The sequence below is a fragment of the Falco cherrug genome, chromosome 3, assembly GCF_023634085.1.
Source record: "Falco cherrug isolate bFalChe1 chromosome 3, bFalChe1.pri, whole genome shotgun sequence".
Classification (NCBI taxonomy): Eukaryota; Metazoa; Chordata; class Aves; order Falconiformes; family Falconidae; genus Falco; species Falco cherrug.
This window is the reverse complement of record NC_073699.1, coordinates 84,026,957-84,051,976: the sequence shown is the minus strand read 5'-3', so window position 1 is coordinate 84,051,976 and position 25,020 is coordinate 84,026,957. Positions and strand designations below refer to the sequence as shown.

General features: G+C 45.9%; 2 protein-coding genes across 6 annotated transcripts; one reads left to right on the top strand and one right to left on the bottom strand.

Moving 5' to 3' along the window:
• The first annotated feature begins 2,777 nt into the window (after positions 1–2,777).
• SNRNP48 (small nuclear ribonucleoprotein U11/U12 subunit 48) lies at positions 2,778–12,805 on the top strand. Its single transcript, XM_055705158.1, has 9 exons — positions 2,778–2,934; positions 3,033–3,146; positions 3,313–3,373; positions 4,127–4,201; positions 6,883–7,071; positions 7,919–8,040; positions 8,488–8,603; positions 9,615–9,779; positions 10,624–12,805. Exons 1-9 carry the CDS (start codon positions 2,899–2,901, stop codon positions 10,661–10,663), a joined length of 918 nt encoding a protein of 305 aa, XP_055561133.1. The 5' UTR covers positions 2,778–2,898; the 3' UTR covers positions 10,664–12,805.
• On the bottom strand, positions 12,492–23,182 carry ROPN1L (rhophilin associated tail protein 1 like). 5 transcript variants are annotated; one of them, XM_055705157.1, is made up of 6 exons: positions 23,085–23,182; positions 20,492–20,649; positions 18,437–18,560; positions 18,104–18,265; positions 15,585–15,760; positions 12,492–12,629 (listed from the first exon to the last, which is right to left on the bottom strand). In XM_055705157.1, the coding sequence occupies exons 2-6, from the start codon at positions 20,620–20,622 to the stop codon at positions 12,566–12,568; spliced, it is 657 nt and encodes a 218-aa protein (XP_055561132.1). In that variant the 5' UTR covers positions 20,623–20,649; positions 23,085–23,182; the 3' UTR covers positions 12,492–12,565. The 5 variants fall into 5 exon arrangements, with proteins under 5 accessions (XP_055561132.1, XP_055561129.1, XP_055561130.1 ...); XM_055705154.1 differs by lacking the exon at positions 23,085–23,182 and adding an exon at positions 22,731–22,947; XM_055705155.1 differs by lacking the exon at positions 23,085–23,182 and adding an exon at positions 22,665–22,750.
• Between the last annotated feature and the right edge of the window lie 1,838 nt (positions 23,183–25,020).

Here is a 25,020-nt window from a genome sequence, read left to right as displayed (position 1 = left end):
GTATCAGCAACAGTGTGGCCAGCAGGACAAGGGCAGTGACTGTCCCCCTGTACTGGGCACTGGTGAGGCGGCACCTCGAATACTGGCTTCAGTTTTGGGCCCCTCCCTTCAAAAGGGATGTAGAGGTGCTGGAGCGTGTCCAGGGAAGGGCTGGTGAAGGGTCTGGAGAAGAAGTCTTAGTAAGGGCGGCTGAGGGAACTGGGGCTGTTTAGTCTGGAGGAGGCTCAGGGGGGACCTTACTGCTCTCTACAGCTCCCTGACAGGAGGCTGTGGGCAGGTGGGGGTCAGTCTCTTCTCCCAGATAATAAGTAACAGGACAAGAGTAAACAGCCTCAAGTTTCACCAGGGGAGGTTTGGATTGGATATTAGGAAAAATTTCTTCACCAAAAGGGTGGTCAAGCGTTGGAGCAGGCTGCCCAGGGAGGTGGTTGAGTGACCATCCCTGGAGGTATTTAAAATTTAAACACATAGGTGTGGCATTTAGGGACGTGGTTTAGTGATGGACTTGGCAGTCCTGGGTTAACAGTTGGACCTGATGATGTCAAAGGTCTTTTGTAACCTGAGTGATTCTACGATTCTGTGATCTTCCTGTACTGTCCTTGATTTTCTTGTGAACCTATTTCAGAAGCTTAATCTTTGCTGCTGTTTCAGGCCTTGCTGTGGTCTCTGCTAATGCATCTGTGAGACTGTTTTCAAGACCCTGAAGAGGGTTTCTGCTCCTCCCTGCAGCCCAAGTACTGTAGGTATCTCTCTGGTTCAGAGAGTGACCTAGACACTATCTGCTGAACACTCGGTCTCCACGTGGCAGCCTTATTTTGATTAGTCGAGGCACATCTCTGCTGCCTGTTGTGGGTGAGCTGTAGCGTTACCCGGATGATGGGAGGACAGACTTCCTAGCATGAGCTGCCTCCTAACTGATGTGCTGTAAAACAGGATGGAGGCTTCTCCCAGAGCTCTAGAAAGAAAAACATTCATCCCGGTGGTGTTTTTTTTCTCAGACATTTCCCCAAATCCATCAAGGGGGGTGGGGAGGGGAAGGGAAGAAACAGTATTTTTTTATTGTTTCATGATCCTGGGAATTGTTTCTTAGACGGAAAAGAAAACCCTAGGATAATTTTGATTACTTCAAAATGTTTAGTAAAGCAAAACATCTGTTCTGATCATGATTCTTAACTATCAATTTAATTTATAAATAAACAAAATCAAATTTGTTGTTTAATCTTAAAAAAAACCAAACCTGCTCAGACACTTTGTCAAATGACTTTTATAACATTGATAAAATGGTATTTTCCAGTGGAGATGGTTGGAACAATTTTGCTTAGTTCTTATTACTCTTTCAATAAAACATGCCAACGTTAGCAAGCATACTCTAGTACAGCATAGATGAAATTGCAAAGGGAGCTGGGAAGTCTTCACTGTAAGTATTCTGTGCCGTGTGAAGTCAAAGATCCTCAGGCAAACATAGCTAGAGACAGCAAATCTCTCAAAGGGCTAAAATCCCAGCTGAGTCTCAAATTCACTGTGCAGGAGAAAGAGCTGTAATCTGCTAACGAAAGCAGATGTACAGGAGTCATTCAGGCACCTACATCTGTCATGCTGCCTCCCCCTACCATCCTGCCTTGTTAAACCCACTCTTCCTTCCAGTCATATGTGCTTTTCTCATAGATGGCAAAAATAGGCAAGCGTGAATGTCAGTCATGTGAAAATTATTCCTTAGGACAGTTGTTCTTTCCTCATCCTATGTTACAGCCTTATTGAGTCCTTACGCTGCCACAGCCTCTAGGGCTCCCTGGGGCGTGCCACAGCCACGCAGCTCCCCCCGACACCCACCCCTGTGCTGCGCGTACATGGCAGCGGTGCTGGGGGACCCTGGCCCTGCATGGCATGGTGTGCTCCGTGCCGATCCCCTCATGCAGCACGAGGCAGGAGGGGCTGCCACCTTGCACCATGCCTCGTGTGGCAAGCGGGAAGTGGGCATCGAGGGCTCGAGGCTGATGTTCCCCCTGCCTGTCGCTCACAGGCATGTGCCGTCGGGGGCTGGCTCCCGCTGCTGCGCTCGGGGAAGGGTCCAGCCCTTGCTGAAGCTGCCAAGGAGCTCAGGCCTGGGCCTGGCGAAGGGAAGCAGGCTGCACTCAGCCTCTGCTTTGCTCCTTCATGGCAAAAAGACCAAAATGGGGCAGGGGGGTCACGGTGCCCTCCCGGGAACCCCGCTGCTGCCGGAGCCCTCATCCCCAGAGAGCGGGCAGGGCCCGGGGCCTGGCCCCACCGGCCGCCGCACAGGCTCCCGCCCAGGCCCGGCAGCGGCACGTCCCTCAGGCCGCCGGCCCCGGCCCCCGCGCTGCGAGCGCCTCCGCCCGCTCCCGGCCACCCGCGCGGCTGGTGCCCGCCGGGCCTTGGGCCCAGGTGCGGCCGCCCCGCAGAGACAGGGCACCTCTCCGCAACACGGCTCCGGGCACCCGGGCGTGGTGCTCCCCCCGGGCCCTGCGGGATCCCCCGCCGCTGCGGCCGCCTCCCGGTACCCGGAGAGGGCGGCGGGGCACGCGGCCTCCCCGCGCCACCGTTGGCCGCTCCCGCCGGTAGGCGGCGCTCTCCCCGCCTCGCCGCACCGCGGGCCCCGGCGGCAGAGGCGGAGGCAGGGGCAGGAGCGGGCGGGCAGCGCGCCCAGTGCCTACTGCGCCCCGGGTCTCCCGCCAGGGCTGCTGCCGCCCACTCCCCGCGCTAGGACGGAGGGGGGCTGCTGCCGCAGCGCCTCCTCCCCCCGCCCCGAACCGGCCGCCGAGCCCGGTGGCGCCGCGGGCCCGCCATGCTCTGCAGCAGCAACGCCCTCGGTCAACATGGCGCCGGCTCCGCCCCCCGCCCCGGTCACGGGGCTGCGGCGCCCGCGCCTGCCGCGCTGCCATGGCGGCTCCCTGCGCGGTGTGGCTCGGGGACGCGGTAAAGTGGCGGCGGGGGCTGCGCCGGGGGAGCGGGGCGGCGGCTGGGCCCGGGGGTGAGGGGCTGGCGGGGCGCGCTGACCCGTGTCCCGCCGGCAGGTGGAGCGGGTGCTGTGCCCCTACGACAGCCATCACCGCGTCCCCCGGGCGTCGCTGGAGAGGCACGCCGCGTCCTGCCGGCTGCGCAAGATGGGCTACTCCGCCGAGGAGGAGGTGGGCGGCCGGGCCGGTTACCGGGGCGGGGGCACGGGGCTGGCGTTGCTGCCCGGGGGGTGTCGCCAGCCCGGCGGAGGGGGGGGTCTCGCTGGCCGGGCCGAGCGCGGAGCCGGTGTCGCTGGGGGCGGCCCCGGGGCCCTGGCTGAGCCGCTTGGTCCCGCAGGCGGAGATGTACGACTCCAGCTTCTTCTACGAAAACCTGAAGGTTCCCACCGTCGCCATGGGTGAGTGGAGGGTTTGCCTGACGGGGCCGTTCCGCCCCCGGGGGGCGGCTGGGGCTGAGGGGGCACCCGGGGGGTGGGGGACAGAGGAGGGGACTGAGGGGACACCCCAGGGGCTACAGAGGATGAGGGGCTGAGGGGAGACCTGGTGGGGCAAGGCCCGGGTCCTGGCGGTAGCACACCCCACTGCCTTGTCAGTGCAAATTCTCCAAGCCCTCCCAAAAAACCGTGAGTGCTACCACCTGTGGGTTTATTTTTTCACCATTGTACTTTACCTTAATTTACCCTTGTTACATTTCCGTGGCTGTGTAATTCTGCTCTGTAGGGCACTTCACTGTTTTCATCTTCAAATTCAAGGAGGATTCCACTCCCCGCCCCCCACCCCTCCTTATATTCTTTTCCATGTTATTCCTATGTTTTCCTTACATGAAGTGCAGAAAGTGTATTGACATGCATGCTTAGAAGGTGGAAAAACTGACCCTGGAATTTGGGGATATAACAATGGTACAGAAGAGAGTTGCATTATTTCTTTTTCCATATCCCTGTAACCCAGAAATCCTTTTTTTTTTTCTTCTCCCTTCTGTTCAAATATGGAATAGATTAAAATTATATTTTTAGTTCAGACTTTATGTTATGCATGAATAGAACTATAGTGTTCTGTAACATACCGTGTCTCAGAGGTGGGGCAATAAAGTCTAGGCCTAGCAACTACTTGATGTAAAATTTGTATGATATTTATGTCTTCTGTGTCTGCAGATAAAGATTTACAGTTTCACATTGTTAAGCAGGCTAGAGCTCAAAGTGCAAAAGACGGTACAGGCTACAGTGAAGGTAAGTAGCAAGCAGGTACTGAGATGACTTCATCAGCTCTCATGCGGTGAGCTGCTCTTGTCTCCCACCTTGCAGCTTCCTTCATTCCACTTGTGAACTGCTGTGAGGATTTTTATTTCTTTATTTTTAATATTCCTTCCCTTGTATGTTTTGGAGCATAACGACTTTCTCTACTTGGGGTGACTAGATAAGAGAATTTGAGTCTGTTGTGCTCACACCTGTGGTTCTCTTCAGACTGGAAAATCAACACTGCAAAATTCAGGAGTTTCTTAAAGCGCTAATCCTTCACGTCCCATCCCACCACAGCACTAGTCCTTCACATCCCATCCCACCACCTACACTTCACTTTCTGCCTGCATTTTCTGCTATTACCCTTCTCTTTGTGGCCCAAACTCTTCTAATGCTGCCTCCAGCCTTGCTCTTCATTTAATGGTTCCTTATGTAATATTTTGTTTAAGGATTAATTGCTAGGCGTGAGCTGTATGTGCTTGTCCACCACTCCTCAGATCTAAAACCAAACAACACACTTGTTACTATGTTGTATTGTTTCAAGACTATCCTAAGGAGTTGTATAAGAAATATGCTGACAGATCTGAAAATATGACATTGCCCTCTGCCACTGCTCTCAGCTCATTAGTTCCATTGTTTCAGTGGGTTTTGTGACAAGTGCGAGGACCACGACTGAGCTGTTACTCTTTGAGAGTTCATACCAAGACAAAGTAGAAAAGTAGGGCTACCTATAGAAACCACTGTAGAGCTGCAGTGTATGGTTTGGAAATTATTTCAGCACCTGAAAGATACAGCATTTACTGTCTGTCATCCTTTAGTTTGGTAAACAGAATGATTCAGAAGGAAAAGTAAATTTGTTCTACTTTCCTGACAGTCCAATATAGCAGTGTGTGCTCAGGCATAGTTTTTTGTGTTGTCTTTGTTTCTCTGGCACACCAAGAAGAGCCTTAACAGACAGCTGCTTGGGAAGGAGCTTTCATGTGGTGGGCACTGTCTTTGGAGCGCGTCGGATGCGTTTCCTCTGGAGGGAAGTGGTAACTCATTCATTTGACGTCCAAGTAGGGAAGAAACAGATAAACCCTTTATCAAGTGGTGCATCGCAGAGATCGGTCAGTGAGCCACTAGGTGCCGGCGTTCACCTCTTCGGTTTTGACTGCAAGCTTGCATTTCTCTGAAGTTAAACTAAAACTGCATAGGGGTGGTTTTCATTGTGGCATCTTGGCCTGTTGTAAGATTTACTGACTTGGAATTCTTTAATTTAAAGTCTTTGGCAATAGAAACAAATGGAAAGCATTTCTCATGGTAAATTTTCTTTTGACTAACTGTATCAAAGGAAGTAATTTTCCTTCTTTGGTTTTTGTAAAAATTCTAACCACATTTAGAATATTAGAATAGCTATATGTTAGGACAGGAAAGCTGGTTTTAATTGCAAACTGTGAAATTTATGTAAAATCACAAACATATAACTATTAGGGCACTTTTATGGGCTTCTGTGACCATGTAAGAACAGTGCGTTTTCAAAATAAAATTCTACTATTCATGTGCTAGTTCAGATTAGAAAAGTTCTGGTTTAGGCTCCAAGTACAGTAATGAGGAAACTGTATTTTAGATTTGTTGTTGTAGAGTCATTGTGGCTCCTCTTCCTCTTTGGTGTCTTTAGTGAAAGATTGCCCAGCTTCCATTAAGTGCTGAATAATGTAGAGAAGCAGTAGCTTTGCTGTTGTGAAGGGTCCTGCACACACCCTGTCTTATGTGTTGGCTCTTCTGGAGATGTATGTCCGTGTGGGATTGTGCCATGCAGGGAAGGGTTGCGTTGAGGGGAGCAGGATTATGGAGGTCAGGTCAATGGTTGCTGGGAATTTGAATGTTATTGAGTAAAATACTTTTTGCAGGCAAGATCCTAGAATCCTGTGTGCTGTATCTTTAGGGAAGTCACTTGGCTGCTGTTGCAATGCATTGAGAATAGATTGTCTGGAGGATATGTCTTTTAACTGGGGAATGGGAAGAGTGAGTATTGGGCTGATCATTCAGGGAAAGAAGAGTGTGCAGTCAGTGTGTTTGTCTTTATAACTTCAGTCACCTGAACTAATCTGGACCATTTTCAAAGTGCCTTTGTAGCCCTTCTAGCTATAAATGCCTGCAGCAGTCTATAATAAAAGCTCTGTAGAGAAAGTGACTGTGAGTGAGACTGATTTGCACAGCACCCATTACTTAGTCTCCGGGAAGCTTTCATTCTTGTTATCTGCAAAATACCTGTTGTTCTGCCAGTACTTTACGGAAAAATTTAGGAGTGAGACAAATCTGCAAGTCAGAACTGCAGCCTCCTCTCTCTTGCTTTAGCATGTTAGCCAAGAGCTGAAACTGATGGGACAACACAGAGTGTCCTTGTGATCTAACGTGGTACAGTCCATTCAAAGCATACAAAACCCCGTAACCAGCAGTGTAAGCAGTCAAGAGAGGTTAAACAGCCTGCATGGGGCTAGGGAGGGTTTCTTTTTCTTGGAGCAGTTTTTATCCTTTCAAATTAAGATGGATGAAACTTCTTACATATATGTAGGGGAAGAATGAAAACAGCATGGGTGGCTACTGCATTGTTTGTTTGCTGAGCTTCATGGGGTTTTCCTGTGTAATTATGCTGTTTTACTAATAGCAGCTGTCTGTTCAACCTCCAGGATCTTACTCATCACTGCCTGTAGAAGTTCCTCAAAATCACAAACGTTTCACCTGTGACCTGACCCAAGCTGATCGCCTTGCTCTTTATGATTATGTTGTTGAGGAAACAAAGAAACAGAGATCTAGATCCCAAATAATGGAAAATGACAGTGATCTCTTTGTGGATTTAGCAGCAAAAATCACCCAAGGTTTGAAGAATGATCTATTGTTCAATTTATGGCTTCGAACTTCATGTAGTTTGATGAGTCTTGTTGAAAGCCAAACTGAATTGCTTGTGCTATTTCTGTTGTGAAAAGCATACTGTTCTTAAAAGCCACAATGAAGACATGGCATCAGAAAACACTAGTTCGGTATCCTTTATGTTGTTTTCCTTCCGAGAAAGCCTTGGTGCTCTGCTCTTGGCTCATGTATTGTGTGTATCTTAGCGGAAGGATTTTTTGTCTTTGCTGCAAGAGACGATGAGATTAAAGATCTCTAAAAAGTAAAAACTGAACAGGAAAGGTTGGCAGGTGTCTGATGGAGCTCTTGAGCAATATACCAATGGGTGGATTGGACTGAGGTCTCTTAACCCTGTTGAGTCATGCCCGTTTGTAACTATACTAAGTGCAACATAACCATCTGTGTTACCCTCTGAGCCCTGCTGTGCCTAGGAGGTAGGGCAGTGTTTGTCATCTACACAGGTAAATGTTTTACGGAACCTGGCTTTCTCAGTCCTTGTGTCTTACTGTAATACTTGGTTTGAAAACATGGCCCATATTTTGTAGGTGTTTGACCAAATTGCAAGCCTGTATATTGATTTGGATCGCTGTCAGGAGACTGAGATTACATTACACAAGACTAAAAAGCCACCAAACAAGTGTTGTTAACAGCTAGCAAGAAGGTTGGAGAGGAAGCTTGCGCCAGTTAACTAAAAACTGGAGAAACTTCAGAAAGAACACAATATATCCTATGTTTCGGACTTTTATTACTAAGGCACCAGATGTGCATAGCTGCGGGTGCTAATGTCCATTTGTTTTACTTCCAATTTTTTGCTAGACGATAGTCAGAAAGGTCCAAAGTCCCATCTTGAAATTCTGGCTGAAATGCGAGACTACAAGAGGCGGCGTCAGTCATACAGAGCCAAGAATGTTCACATAACAAAGAAGTCTTACACTGAGGTGAGATCTGAAGAGAGATTTTTGCACAAAAGTGCTTATTGTATATCAGCATAAACAGTGATAAACCCTTTCAAAAATGATGTCTCTCTTTTTCCACTTTCTGCACCCTGCCTTTATTAGAGTTGCAAACTGTGGAAGAACCTGATTTTGGGTTTTGGTTTATTGCGGCAAGTTACAAACAACAGGAGCATTTCTGACTTAAATTTTGAAGCTGAAAATGCCAGAAAGATATAGTTGGCTGTCTGATGTGAAATGGTTCTATTTAAATTTATGCTGAAATACCTGTTTCTGCAAATAAGACTTTCCATTCAAACATCCTGATGTATAGGGTTTGGGGGCATCTTTATTTTTTGGAGATGTTTACCTTCTGCTGCCTAGTTGCTAGTTTAGGCGACTACCACGACATGCTGCTTTTCTTGTTCTTTTTTAATATATCTTAATCTCCAGGTGATTCGGGATGTGATTGGTGTGCATATGGAAGAACTCAGCAATCACTGGCAGGAGGAGAACAGGTTGGATAACGCAGAGATATGTGAAGGAGGGAAGTCAAAATCTTCAGGAAGGTATGCCACAGTTGACGTGCCAACCTTGGCTGAGACATATGCACAATTTATTTCATAGTAATTCTATTAAGCTCTTGCTTGAGAAGCTCTGCCTGCATGAAGGATGGGGGAAATTGAGTTTTTAGCTTTCTTTCAGGGGTAAGGAGGTAGGTCGCAAGGGATCCAGTTGAACAGGTGGTTTCTGGTGGAGCTGGGGAATGAATAGTGCTTCCTCTGTGTCTAAATACATATGTATGTGATAGCTGGGAAACAAAAGGACACTGGAAGATACAAGTATGCAGCTTCTTCCCCTTCCCTACCACATGACAGGAAATGCTATGGTAGATATAATATAAAAATACCTCAGATAAAAGGTTTTTGTAACTTACTAAATACGGGGACCCTTTACGGTTCATATCACTGATTGCTGCTGTGCTAACCAGCAGTGTGTTTTATGTATACTTATTTCTTCCCATGTCAAGCAACACTGCACACTCTTCCAGCCATTAGCTGCTGAAATAAAAATGGTCATGAACTAGTGATAGGGTATTTGCGCTTCTTCAGGAGAGCTTTGAGGTGAAAATGTTGAAACAAATTAAAAGGTGACACTTGAGGTGTTTTGTTTTCAGCATTAAAATGAAGGTGAATGAAAACGCTGTACAGGAGATCAGGCTGGCTGGGTTTTCCAGCTGTAAGTAGCAGCTGAAGGCAGGTGGTTGAAGAGTTAGGGATTTAAAGCAAAACAGTGAACCCCTTCTGCTGCCCCCTGTTTCATGAGCAGAGGTGGTAAAACAGAGGGGCAGTGTTTGTAAGAAATAACTACTAAATAGTGTGCTGAGATGTGCAGACATGTAAGAGCATGGTCTTTGGGCCTCTTTTGGCAGGTATTGTATTTCTTGGGGAGATAGAAACACTTAATAAAAGTTACGTCCTCTGTCTGACACCGTTAGTAGGTCATTATATTACAAAACTGGTACGAGAACAATAGTGACTGAAGCTGTTTTTATTGAATAAAATAATTATTTTTTTCAGAAAGGAAGACAGGCGATCAGCCTCAGTGGACTCACGGCAGTCTGGAGGAAGCTCTAAGGATATGGAATGCACCAGGCATAGGAGAGAGAGCAGCAGGAGTCCGAATAAACGGAAAAGGAGTCGTGAAAGAGGCAAAGACAGAGATACTCGGAGAAAAAGAGAGAGGTGAGCATAAATAGTGACAGCTGACTCCTGCCTCTGAATCAGGCAGCTGTAGCCATCGTCCATGAGAATTTAGTGCAGAGTATTAGAATATCTAGTCCACTTAAAAAGCTAGGCTAATCTCATATATAGTACATATAGGTGTAAACCTACTAATACTACAGAGAACATGCTGAGAATCACAAACTGTGATCCAGACTTCACTCGCATCTGAAAGGTGAGACTTTCAGCCGCAGGCTACAGGATTAGCTTGTACTTCTTCATCAGCATGTGCATAGGGGAACCTATTTCCCATTTAACTGAGTGTGCTTGTCATGTCTAATGCTGATTTCTGCTCTAGAAAACAGGATCGTTTGTTTCACTAAAATGTATATACATACAATCACTTGACTAGCTTTTCTATGGTAGATGCTTCAAAGCAATGCTGTTGCTCTTCACAAGTTCTGGACATATTTCTAGGCAAAAGAAGACAAATCTAAGCCATCAAACAAAGGCGCATTTGCATCTGCAGCACCATAGGTGAAACCTGTGTTTGAGCAAAGGTTTAGGCTGCTGTGCAGCAGAAATGCTGTAGGTAACTCATGGATGGGAATGATCACTAGTCTCAAATCTGGCTTCATTACACAGTGATGCTGTTCATCCTAAACTGATTGCTGCTATGGTGCTGCGTGGGAAGGCCTCAATTAAAACAGCATAGGAAGCAAACTGTCTTAAAGTAGTTTACTTTCTTTCCTTAGAAGAGGACGTGATTACAAGAGCTTTCTCTGCCCCCCCCCCCCCCCCATCCCCTTCAGATTTTGTCAGTCTGAACCTAACAGCCCACACAATGTTTGTGATTTTGTTTCAGGGATGAAGACAAATATCACAACTATAAAAGAAGAAAGTAGAAACAAGAACCTAATTATTTTGTTTGTCAGCCATTCAAAAAACGGCTTGTACAGGAGCTATCGTTACTGCCATTGTGCCAGGGACAGTAATGCTGTGTACGTTAATACTGGTGTTGCATCACAGCTGTGCTTGGAGACAAAAACAGAAGAAGTGTGAAGGTTGTCAAGATGGAAGCAGCATGTATATCAGAAAATGTGTAAATCTGTAACACTACTGCTTCTGTTAATAAATCATATTCTCTCAGCTATTGGAGTTTAGTGTGAGAAGGCTGTACTAACTTGCCTTCCTGGCCCATAGCAGATACAGAACAGAGCTAATCCCTGGAGTCTAGGATCAGTTACAAATGGAAAAGGCACGAAGAGAGCTCCCCTCCTACCTCTGACACTGTCACCTCTAGGAACAGTGTTCCAGAAAGACGGCAGTTACTGCCTAGTTACAGCATGTACCAGAAGGAAGAGGGAAGATCGCAGAGTTCTCTAACAGGCTAAAATGTCCTCAGCTGCAGCTAGTGGTAAAAGGACAGTAACGGGAAAGCTACTGTTCCTAAGCTCATGCTCAAAGAAATTTATGATCAGTGTCATCTGGCAAATATGATGAGAATACAGCTCTCCATAGAAACTAATGGGGAGACACCAAAGAAACTTGTAATATTGCTGATTGCCGAACACTGGGTGCGTACCCCTTTTCTTCCAGAAATAACTACAAGGAGTTCCCATCCTGTAGATTAATATACAAGTATTGGTCACAGAGGCTGGTAAGACATGCCAGTACATACTAAGGGTGTGCAGGAGGGTTCCACTTAAGCTCAGTGAGATTTTTACTATATCAATTTCTGTTCCTGTTAATTTCTCACACAATCTACTATAGCAAGGTCAGCCATCATCAGCCAAGCTTGTTACCTCAACAAAATAAGCAACTATAAAAGTACAAGCTTGCAGATCCAACTTTCCTCCCTGCAATACTTAATGTTTGATCGAGTTGCCAGGAGAGGGCACTCCATATGTTCCTGATTTTGGCCGCCGCTGTCAATGGAATCTCCAGTTTTATTGTAGCCACTAGTATCCTGTCTTACTCAAATTTTTCTGCAATTAAGCATGATTATCTGTTACTAAATACTTGGTCTAATTCTGACTGATTCAGACTTCTGTACCTACTACAGCTGTCCAACTCAAACCCAAACTGAACTCTGTCAGGCATTTCTCACCTACATGACAAATGCAGTAGCTTTTTGAAAAACAGGATGTATTTTAAAACAGATCTTTAATTAGAATTAAGTCCATCTAAAAATGGAGAAAGCATTTGAGTTCTGAAAGGGTCCTAATTAGAGGGAAAACAATGTAAAACCATTGTCCTTTCTTGATTTGATGTTTCTTTTTCCAGCTCAGGCACAGGGTTCTCATGAAGTTCTCTTGAGTAAGGCTTGGTAAAACGATTAATAGAGTGTGTTCATGCAGACAAGGTCATCAAAAGACAAGCTGTATTTGTGTAAGAGTCCAAAAACCCAGTCAGTGCTACTGGAAGCATAATGAGAAATGCACTAGTTACAGCTGTCCAATCTTCTCTAGATTTAATTCTGTGGTTTACTACTTTTCTCACAATCACTTACAAAGTATAGGTAGGAAGATCCGTAACAAAATACCTTTTAAGTGAACATAAACAGATGACAGGGTATCCCTCCATAGGTGCGAGCATCAGTGTTTGAGGCAGGAGAACAGTGTAACCATGTATTCAATTAACATCCACTGAAGGGCAATTTCGGGAGTGGAATAAAGAAAGGAAGTGCCAGAGAAGAGCTCACCGTGTATTGCAGTGTGCAAATAACGGTCCTTTGAACACAAATTATTGTCATGCGCGTATTTATTCCTCTTTTCCTCTAACCTAGTGCTGAAGAGTAGGCTTGGTCAAAACGGCGTTGAAGGCTGGGGCAGAAAGTTTCTGAGCAGCACCATGCCAGTTTGTTGGTCACTGGAGAGGAAAAAAATAAAATGTTTTAGAACAACACTTTAACATGGTAAATCCTAGTGTGCTGGGCAAGATACAATGGAGGGTTATATTAATTGCAAGAGTAGTGGGATCAAAAAGTGGTTCTTACTGAAAATTGTCAGTCTGGTAACTAATGCCAAAATAAATCAGTTCATTTGCGTGCTTGTGCATTTTTGAGCTCCCATGTACACAGAGCTGGTAGCAATCTAAGTGTATTGGGTTTGCACTGCAAGCTTTTGGTAGTGGGGGGGCTACAGGGGTGGCTTCTGTGAGAAGCTGCTAGAAGCTTCCCCTATGTCTGATGGAGCCAATGCCAGCCAGCTCCAAGGTGGACCCACCTCTGGCTAAGGCTGAGCCCATCAGCGATGGTGGTAGCACCTCTGGGATGACATTTAAGAAGGGGGAAAAGTTACTGCATAATGGCAATTGCAGTTGGAGAAAAGAGCAAGGCTATGTGAGAGCACAACCCTGCAGACACCCAGGTCAGAGCAGAAGGAGGGCAGGAGGGGCTCCAGGCACCGGAGCTGAGATCCCCCTGCAGCCCGTGGTGAAGCCCACGGTGAGGTAGGTTGTGCCCCTGCAGCCCATGGAGGTCCATGGTGGAGCAGATATCCACCTGCAGCCCATGGAGGTCCATGGTGGAGCAGATATCCACCTGCAGCCCATGGGGGGCCCCACGCCAGAGCAGGTGGGTGTGCCTGAAGGAGGCTGTGACCCCATGGGAAGCCCACGCTGGAGCAGGCTCGTGGCAGGACCTATGGAGAGAGGAGCCCACACTGGAGCAGGTTTGCTGGCCGGGCTTGTGACCCCATGGGGGACCCATGCTGGAGGCGGCTGTTCCCGAAGGACTGTGCCCCATGGGAGGGACCCACACTTCACAGTTTGTGAAGAACTGCAGCCTGTGGGAAGAACTCACATCGGAGAAGTTCATGAAGGACTGTCTCCCATGGGAGGGACCACATGCTGGAGCAGGGGAAGAGTGTGAGGAGGAAGGAGAAGCAAAGACAACATGCAATGAACTGCCCATAACCCTGATTCCCTGCCCCACTGCACTGCTTGGGGAGAGGAGGTAGAGAAATTGGGAGTGAAGTTGAGCCCACGACAAAGGGAGGGGAGAAGAAAGAGATTTTTAAGATTCCATTTTATTTCTCATTACCTTACTCTGATTTGATTGGTAATAAATTAAACTAATTTCCCCAGGTTGAGTGTTTTGCCTATGATAGTAATTGGTGAGTGATCTCTCCCTGTTCTTAATTTGATCCACAAGCGTTTTGTCACATTTTCTCTCCCCTGTCCAGCTGAGGAGGGGAGTGACAGAGCGGCTGTGGTGGGCACCTGGTGTCCAGCCAGGGTCAACCCACCCCAGACAGAGACCAATTCCAGATAGATGGTGGTAAGAGTAAGTATCTATGCAAACATGCCATGTAGGCAGCACTCGAGGGACAAGCCTGTTAACAGATCTTTTAAAGCTGATCAAAAATAAAGTGCAATTTGTGCGACCTATTTATGACTACAGATAAAATGAGTGGGAGTTATCACTGAGAGCTAGATTGAAGACACTGTCATTTTCATATATTCCTGATGCTAATTCCATGATAATTCTAGCAGGAATATATGTGGTATCTTGATCGATTCTTTCCTCCATCTGCTGCAAAGTTAAGAGATTTTGACGCTTAAATTTTGTGGGCACGAGACTTCACATAACCAGTCTATTTGAGATTTTTACCTGTAGCAGTTAGCGTGAGTTAGGCCTAGTTAGCAGAGCTGTTAGTACAAGTCTATGAATTTTAAGCTTTTTGCTGTTGTAAATGTTGACAAAAATGTGATCAGCCATCAGTCTAAAGCAACAGAATAGTGTTGGTGTGCTCAAGAAAAAAGGTAGCCAAACTATGCAAATATCCTATTGATTGTCATGAAGTGCAAGTGTCCAGAAGTATTCAGAACAAAGAAGCTGTGAGCACCAACGACAGTGACAATATATCAGAAAATGGCATTTGAAGGGACCAACCACCATCAGGGTATGCTCTACCCAGTCCTGTGAAGGACACCTAATGATACCGGAGAAAACCTTGCCTCTTCATTATGTAGCGAGTCAAAGATTACACAACAGCACAAGAGACCTGTCAGTGATAGCCAAGCAGACAGCCAGGCAGGGAGTTTTGCTTAACCTTCAGCCTACAGACCTCCTGCTGTGAAGAGCCACATCAGTTCATGGCTCACCGACAAGACTGACACTGAACTATAAACTGATCTATCTCACAGCGAGCAGAAAGGGGAACACAACAGACTAGAAATGTACCCAACCACCCCGACTTGGTGCAAACATCAAAACAGGATGAAGATTTCAGGTGGGACTATGTGTCTTTTGTCCTTTATACCCACTGGAGGCAACCAACACCAAGACCATTCCAAGAATCACAATTTACCATAGCTAACATTAAAAAAATTAAAGACCCAAACCATTTAAGACTAAGTGCATACTAGATGTTTTCTCAAGAAAATTTCTAGGGAGAAGTAATCCAGGAGAAACACAATAGAAACTTCTGAATTCAAGTGGGAATTCCCAATTTTCTCTCTGGTTCATGATCTATTTAAATTAAAAGAGCAGCGCATAAGATGCTGCTGGTTCCAGTACCAGTAATATGCAGATGATACAAACCTGTATATAACTGCTTCCTACGGGGAAAATTATACCACCAGACAGTGACTTCAATATTTCAAAGAAAGAGGGATAAGTAACAATTTATCATTTAACAGATCAAACCCCAGTGATGACAACAAGAAATAACTCTGTACACTTGATATAACCTTGGTCAACCTTTACTCCTGCCATCACGGGTATGCCCAAAGTAAGGATAGACTGTTTACCTGAAATTAAAGGTTTACAGAGAACCCAGAGGTAATAAACTAAAATGCCATGCATGGATTTTTACTTACGCTTGTTCTTTAATTCTGTGGAGGAATGCCTCAGTTTTCTCCTCTGGTATCTCTCCATCAATACTGGCCAAATATGAGTAAAGGAATGAGAAGGTTTCAAAGGGAATGCGAGCTGCTCCGCCTTCTGGGTCCGTTGTTAAGATTTCGCAGGCGTGTTTCATTGAACTTAGTAAGGACTGCAGGGGATTCAGTCAAGAAACAAGAGGAACACTATGAGGGCCATGAACATCCTTTGCATACCATGACAAAATCTGCACTGTAAGCCACTAAAAGTAAGTGTAAATGAGATGAAGGCTTTATCATTGTCGCCTAGCTTTCAACCCCACATTTACCCTCCAGTGCAGGTCCAGGGGTGGAAACAATAGTGAAGCCCTAGTAGAGACAGGAGTAAAAAAGACCAGAATCCCATGATGTTTAAAGATTGCATAGGGTCGTCTGAGCCCTATCTCTGGTATGGCTGAATTGCTCTGCTGCTGTAAAAGCTCCAACATCCCTGTATCTGGTGGTATGTCTGTGTATTTATTACCTCAATGGATCTAAATGAATTCTCAGCAGCAGTTAAGACAAACAAATCTACAAATGCCAGAAAATTCATATGGGTTTGATGATTTTTATTATGAAACATGATATTAATCATGTCTCATGATATTTTATTATGACACATGACATACAATGTGAATTTTTCGGAGTGCTGATATTTACTGTTTTTTCTTATCTGTATGCAAGTTCCATTTTAGTAGTTAGTAGAAAATAGACTAAGGCAAAAAGTATTTCAGTTTAGTAAAAGCCCAATAAAATCCAAGTTCCCTTAAAAACAAACATGCCTCAAAGTATTAGCTCGAAATACACTTTGAAAGAAATCCTTTATTCTATACAGTGCCCTATGCATTGTAAGTTATACAGGAAATGTGTGGAGAAATTCAGCATTGAGCTTCACTGAGTCAAAGACTGGTTGGATGCCATTAAAACAAAGAAACAAACAAAACAAAACAAAAAAGCCACAGACCTTTTTAACCCAAGTAGTAATATTTTTACTGTAACGTTTTCAAACTTTATCCTTACCTCTTCATTAACAAGGAAGCAACGACTTTGTAAAAATAGAAGTATTTCCAAACAGTAGAACAGCAATATTCAAAATAAATGCAGCATCTTTTCAAGACCCAGAACACAGGCCAAAGAAGTGTCATTTTATAATCCTTTAACAGTTTTACGTAATGCGGTTCCTCCTCTGGGAAGCCAGGGAAGGAGAGGCAGTTGCCTATATGATGGCAGACTCCACCCTCTGCAGTTTGCTACCTTTCTACTGTCATTCCTGCTCCTACCACTCCAAGCTGCCGCTGTCTCTCTCACAATATGGCAAAGTTATTCACTTCAATTTTGCCACCTTTGAAAGACAATTTAACAGGCTACCTGTGTGGTGATTTCTCCAAGGCTGTAAAAAACACATCAGTGCTTTACAGAAAGATACTTCAGATGACTGATGTTCTTAAGAGGTTCATACTTGTCTACTTTTCTATCTTAACTGTGACCCCACTGAACTACGAACACATTTTACAGCTGCGGGAAATGAATGTAAATTTCTTGTGCATGTCTGTCTTTCTGGTTTAGGAAAACTAAGTTTAGGTTTCATTATACAGAGCTGAAATCAAATCATTCAGTTAATATCTGAAAGGATGAAAGGATAGACGGAGGTAAATTTAGTCTGTCTAGCTCCATTAGAATGATGTTCCTGTGACCCTGTTTTTGGTTTGATTTTTTTTTTAAGTAAGTAACGTTGCTGTCACTTTTTTTTTAAAATGAAGAAAGGAGCTCAAACTACAAAATCATGTCAGGAGGAGGATTGGAATCAAGAAATACAGTTAGAAATGACTAAATATATATGCACACACAATTGCATCACCAGGCCAACATTCAGAGCTTCCAGATATTGCAAGATTCTCAAAATGTTATTTAATATGTATTTTCTTTTTAGTACCCCCTCTTCCTTACTGTAGAAATCATTAAAAGTATTATACCTCATGAGAACATCAGCTTAGTGCCTTTTATAATCTCTCATTCTGTTGAAATGCTCTGCTGAGATTTTATTACTGACATTAAAAGAATTACATGGTGATTTAATAACATTAACTGCTTCTGTGAAAATTTAATTGACTACACAATCAATCTAAAATTGATGTTTTAATTTCTCCCTCTGGTTCTCCTCCACGGACATTTACACTGATGCCATAAGCATCATTCCTCTGTCACCCTCTCTCTCATGGCCCAAGCTTCCTGCAGGCATGCTTGCTCTTCTACTGTCATCCCAGTAAACGGAGGACTTAGACATCTTTCTAATTAAACTCCCCTGAACAAAAGCTGGTGGAGAACAGAAGTAAACATGCAAGCCACTTTGCCAGTTGCTGCAAAAGTAATCACCATTCTTCAAAGTCCATATGCATTAATTGTTTTATGGTCTGCCTCATATATGATCATATATAACCGTTTCCGTTTGGGTATGAGGGCTCCTGCTTTGAACGTACCTTGCCAAGCGCACTGCACGCAAGTGCCAGAACCTTCATCCATTCCACCTCCTTCCCAAAATTGTCCAATTGCAGGATAGCGTTCAGCTGTTCCTCTGGCAAGCACAGGTGCTTCCATTTTTCCTTCAGTTCTGCAACATTCACCATGCCTTTGGGAGAAAGCTTTAAACAAAACCATGGTATCACAATAAGAACTCCGAAAACCAGAATGAAACAACGAACGCAGTCCCTTCCCAAAATACATCAAATACATAACAGTCAATCTCCCCAGCCACCTCCAACACATCAGCGTTCCTTGACAGCACTGGCATTTGATAAAAGGCCAGTTTGTACCTGTTTGTGCAAGATTTTAAGGAGTCCCGGTGTTAACACAGCATCTGTTTTCTCTGTTGCTAAAGGCATTTCAATCCTTTCCTTCACAGGAAGGGGCTCGCCTTTTGATAATGCTGAAAAATACCTAAGTGAACAGGAAGAGCAACACACTTCAATGCCTATGGCTATTACAAGCTGCACAAAAGTAAGTGCTCTTACAGTTCAGTGAATGAATCCACACTCTCCCATGCCGGAGCGGCAGCTCTCAGCAAGCTGCCCACACACACAACTCCCATCTCCCTGTGCCCAGATGCCACCTTTCTTTTTAGTGGCAAAAGCAGCAAGTGATTTATTAACATCGGAGTGTGCTTGCAAACCAAAATGCAGGCTCTTCCCATATGATTGATGGTCACCTGAGCACACATTCCCCTCACACACTACCCAAAAAGCACAACTGGCTATGTGCGCTGCAACTCTCTCATCAGCATTTCTATTTCCATCCACTCCAAAATAAAATTTAAGACTAGAGCATAAAGGGAATTAGATGAATGTCCTTTTAATTATAAGGCTACCACAGCCTTAAGAGCAATCACCTCTGCCATAACTTGCCAGCAAACTGAACTGTGCAAGGAAAACTTTGTTTTCTGTCAGTCAGTGGTAGGTCTAATTTAAGGGTTTCTCCACTCATCCTCCCTTACCTGCCCTGGTCACCCATGTCCATGCCCAGCCTATCCCATGCTGTGCAAATACTTGCCAAAATGCACAGCAAGCAGCACTGCAGAACTGAATTACTGTGTATCTATTTCTGTACAGTCACCCTATGTACACACATATAACTCCTGGGCTATTTTTCAGCCAGATATTTCCCCACCTGATTATTCACAGGGACAAGCACTACAACGCTGGCAGCGCAGGTGATCACAGCCTTGCTCTGCTTCGCGTCACTCCCTGGGGCAGAGCAAGGTCTGGACCTGGTGCTCTCACACCAGAGCATACTCCAGAAAGAGGGGTGAGCGATCAGCAACAGCCACCCACCCCTCTGCGGAGGCTCCTCTGACCGAGCTGGTGCAATCCTTCAGCAGAGGTCAGGGTCTGGCCACCGAGGTGGCCATGGCGTTGCTGCACTACGCCGTGCTCTCACCAGCACCGTCCCAGCAGGCTCAAGCTACCTGGTGACTGCTGCTTCTGGCTGCTGGGCTGGGGCAAGCTCACTGCACATCCACCCACCAGAGGTGTGCTGCACCGCACACCCATCACGTTCCTAAGAAACACCACATCACTTTAAGATGGTCCCGCTGCCTTTCTCCAACACCACAGCTGTAGCAATTCAGCTTCAGGTTCTTCTCTTTTTAACAGGCAAGTCAGACTCCAGCCTTGGCTTTGTTAACATCCTCCCCTCCCTCATGTACAGAATACAGATATTTTTCAGTCTTCTCAACTGAGAACATCTCAGATGCCTTTCAAGAGCTTGTCCACACAAACCATAGAACAGGAAAATGATAGTGAGCTTCTGAGGTAAAATTAAAAAAGAAGTTGAAGAAAAAACATTCAAACAAATCAACTTTACAGTAAGAGATTTATTACATGGACCATCACCTGAAAGTTACAACTTTTCAGGCTCTTCTTCCTATTCCCATAACATTTAAGGAGACTCCTTAAATTTGTTCCTGGAAAGAAAAAACCAAAACCTAAAACCTAAGCAAGCTTAAGAATTAGAAAACTATTTTTTAGGTTTCCTTTGAACTCCAGGAATTAAAGTCTCATGAGAGGAAGTTGAAAAAAAAAAAAAAAGTTTTTGTTTTCAGGACAGAGAAAGTAGTAACAAAAAAAATTAGGATGCATTTTCTGTATGGAAAACAAACTATTCCAGAACTATGCCAGTTCTAAACTTCAATGAAACAGAAAATAAATCAAGTATTACATTGTTTTTAAAAGGCTCACATGCAGCTTTAATGCATGCAATATACAGGTTGGCTTAATAATCAAATACAGCTCCACTGTACAATAAGCAGGAGCAGTGAGATTTTGTGGATCCATACACATAGCACTACACCGTTATGTGAGCATCATACTTACGCAGCTGCCCACTGCAAAACATCATGAGGCTGAGTCCTAATAGCAGCTTTAGTAAATTGCTTCAGAATGTCAGGTAGCTCAGGGGGGATTTTGATCTGCTGAGCACAAAACATCGTTTCTGGAAGAGGCATGGTCTGTTCCTGTTCAGTTACAAGGACCTGAAACAAATAACAGAACAGCAGTTCACAGGTGCAGAACGGGAATGAAAAACGGTGCGTGCAGATGGGGGCCAACAGTGCTTATATCCAAACTCACGCCTGTCCTACTCGACAGCTGGGGCTACTGGAGAACTGACAGACTCAGAAGGATGAACAGACAAGCGCTGCACATCTCTAAAAAACTTAAACTTGATGGCAACACCAAGCAAAAGACTGGCACTTGGACACCAACCACAATTCCAGGTAAGAAGAACTACTACTTTAACAGATATCTTTAGATACTTTTAAACCAGTTTTTCTCCTCAAACCTATCACAATATGAATTTGCAAAATGGGCAGTCCAGACAAGTCACACCGCACATGCCAATGTGAAAGCTATGTTGAAACTCACTACTGCACGCCAAGGAGAGCCCTGTCATTTTTGTACAGAAACTAGAGTAAGCAGATTACCAAGTTTCTACTGCGTTTACGTATTAAAAAAAATAGGCTGTAGCAGAAAGTTACTAATTTGTGCTCCTAGCAGACTTGCATAAAAAATATCAGTGATGAACAAAACATTCACGTGTGCCACAATTATGTATTGCACTTTGCTCACATAGCTCTACAGGCAGGCTTGTCTCACTCAGGATGTAACTTGTTGCAGGAATCCTGTTGCCCAAGATCCAAAAGAAGGGACAGACAGGTTATCATATGTTCCTTCTCCCACTGTAGCAATGGAGCACATTTGGTGGGAAATCTGAGCACTCTCCTCATCATTTCAAGGACAAACTACAGTCTATTTAAACCGATTTAGCAAGAAGAGCTGAAAACACGTCAGTTATTTGCAGAAGGGAAGAGCAGTGAAAGCAATGGCATCAGAAAAGGAATCAATGTAACAGCATCCTTTATACCTTCAGATTTCTTTATTTTGAATTTTTAACATGAAAATAAGAGTATCTGGCAGGTGGCTTTCTCCCCTATCATGTGATATTTTCTGTATTGAAAAAAACCCACAACAACCCACCACAAAACTCAAAAGTCAGTGATGGAGGAGTGGGACTGCTGTGATTCAAGGCTCCTTTAACGATCAAACCATACTTAGAACTTCATTTCTGAAGAAATACAGACAGGGTACAGCATCTTCATACTCCAACGCAGCAAATGTGCATCAGGGACAGACTTCAGAGTGTGCATTTAATTGCTACATTGGTCACGTGCTTTCAGAAATGATTCAAAAACACAGCTCTAGCCAAGAGACTGAAGCTGAAGGCAAAAAGGGGATTTCAGGAGAAGCTAGAGAACAGAAAAACCTCGAGGAAGGAATACATGTGTGTGCAGGTGGTCTTGGGAAGCGGTCAAAGAAAAAAAAAAACTAATCTGAAAAGAAAAAGTAGAGAAGCAAAAAAAAGCATTACAACTGCTTTTCTGTAGTAAGCCATTAATCGCAGAGTCTCATGGAAGGGCTGAGGGTGGCAGGGTCCTCTGGAGATGATCCAGTCCAGGCCTGGCTCGAGCGGGGTCCCCAGAGCAGGGTGCCGGGAGCCGTGTCCAGGCGGGCTGAGTATCTCCGAGGATGGAGACTCCCCACTCCCCCAGGACAGCCTATGCCCGCGGTCGGTCATCCTCACAGCGAGACAGGGCACCCTGACGTTGAGAGGGAACCTCCTGTACATACACCCCCCTAAGGAGCAAGGCAACCCGCGGCCACCTCAGCCAGGCCTGGCCGCCCCTCGCCGCCACCCCACGGCAACACCGTGCACAGAGGCCGCCTCACCGCTCCCACCTCGCGCCCGCCCTCATTCCACGCACCCAGAGCCAGCCCCAGCCGTGTCGGGTATGGAGTTCAACCCAACAGCCCGCCCCAAACACGGCCGGGACGCGAAGGCCCCGGGCACCGCCCGGCCGCGCCGGCCCGCTGCCCGCGCCGGCCCGCTGCCCGCGCTGAGGGCCGCCCCCCGCCCGGGCCACCGTTACGATATCTCGGAGGCCGCCGCCAGGCCCCGGCGTCGGGAGAGCTGCGGCCGGCAGAGCCTCACCGCCGTCCCACGGCGCCCCCCGGCCGTGCTGCCCCGGGGCTGGGGAGGCCGGGCAGGGCGCCTCACCTGCCCCGCTCCGCGGCCCCGCTGCCAGGGCAACGCGGGCGGGGCGGGGGGAGGCCGGCGCGGTGCTTAACGGGGGAAGGCGGGGGTGGTCGCCGACCTTGCTTAAAATGCAAGAGCAACGCCCGATTTACGCTAACTCCTGAACGGACATGAAGCGCCTCGGGTCGGAACCCGTGGCGGGGGGGGGCTTGTTCCGAGGTGCCCCCGGCTCCCCGCAGCCGCCCCCGCTGCCAGGGCGCCCCGCAGCCGGGCCTCCGGCCTGCTCCTGGCTTCTGCCCGGAGGAGCCTACAGCCCCTCTGGGAGCTGCACTACAGACACAGGGCAACGTGCTCCTTAAAGTTCCCGTTACTGGCCGTGGCTGCTGGTTCCAAGGGCTGGCTAGCCCCAGCACCCTCCCCGCCGGTCAGCCTCCACGGTCCTGGGAAGGGGAGCTGGAGCAGCTCCGGGCCTGGCAGCGCCCGGCCGGGCGGGCAGGGCCAGCTCCGGCTGTCCCACCGCGCCAGAAGGTCAAGGAGCTAAAGTGCCCCTCGGCCTCAGAGCCTTGGCGGAGCACAAGATGGCTGCGCCTTGCCCTGTGGATAAACACAGCAGCGCAGGCAACGCGAGTGGCGCCCTCGGTGAAGACACGGGTGCAGCTCCTGGCTCCAAAGCAATGCTGCCCCTGTCCCTGTAACAGCCAGCACGGGGCCAGAACACTCAAGTGAACGTGGTAGGAGGATTATTCGCTTCAAAAACCCTTCACAAGCCCTTCCTCCAAAGAAACACAGCTGCTGACCATTTGAAACGGGCCAAACAGTTCCTGAAAAAGAAGCATCTCATGTGAAGCCAGCCCTCCTTAATCCACATTCTGTCCTGTACAGCCCTGTGTTCATCAGTGAGGACACATGAAACTGTGGTCTCTGGAAAGCAAAAAAGCACACATTTTAACAACTGTTTAATCTTTCAGAAAAGATGAACACTCCACAGAGGCTACAGGCCAAGTGTTGGACCTGAAAATACTTTGCAGATTCCTGCAGCTACATGAGAATTGCAAACTTCTGCCACACCATCACATCCCTGTTCTTTACATGGGTAGTGCTTTAAAACAAGAACACTACAGCAAAAAAAACCCCAAACAAACCTGTCGCAAACATTATCCTGCAGGGGTTTACAGAATGGAATTTCATTAATTTCACAATATATTTTTTCCAAAGGTATCTAGGGGTAACATAAACAGCAGAAGTCTCATATTCTCTGTCATCTGCAGTCCTCGGACACACTTGGAACTATGCTAAAAATGCTCAAGTAGTAAATGTCTTACCCTCAATTCTTCCAGCTATTTGGTCCTGTGCCGTGAAATCATGCATAAAGCTGCCAGAGCATATTATAAGAAACAACAGCAGGCAGGTGGAAAGTTTTTCTATTTATTTCACGGAAAACTGTGTATTCTCAAAACATGTTATATGAATTGTAAACTGGTAGAAGACGACAAAGGCTAAAACTTTCATGTAAGAATGAAAGTAACTGGAAAATAGGAGACCAATTAATCACATGCTGCTCCAGAACATGCTTAAGCTACACAGGCATGACTAAATTAATCTTATATCAAAGTTTACATGTAACAATAATTAAACAAGACACCCTGCATCAAATAATAAAAAACACACCTCTGGGGAATACGCTACTTGCTCTTTGCAGAAGAGAGAGGAGAGCAGTGCCCACACTCCTATTGGCCCAACTGGCCTGCAGTTATGACATGAGTTATGACCTTACTTACTGCACAATTTTTGTGCACTTTTTACTACACTCCCGCTTTGTAAGCAAAATCAGATGTGCTGCACATTTTCTGCTCCTTACTTCCATGTTAACACAGTGCACAAAGTGTGTATGTGACTACTCATGTTGTTTTAAGCCTGGCATATTGGGATATCATTGAGTCCATGCACTGAATGCATTTATACTTCGGGGAACTACTACTAGCGAAAAAGGAGCATGCTTTTCACATGTAATTACACTAAAATATCTGCTTAAAGATTACTGCAATTCATGGATATAAAAGGAAGATTACTAAAACAGCATAAGAAATAATAAAGAATGGAATAACCTCTGAGATTATCTTAATTTTATTCACTAATTAAGAGGTAGGTGAGGGAGGGAGGCTTCAGTTTCGAGGGCTGGTGGTGTGACAACAGTTGAGAATTATATGCAGATTAATACAAGGTTGTTTAAGGACATTTGGGATTACACAGGTAAGTAATGTGGCTGTTAGGCCAACAAACCCCTTTCAATGAGGAGAAAAAAAAAAGAGAT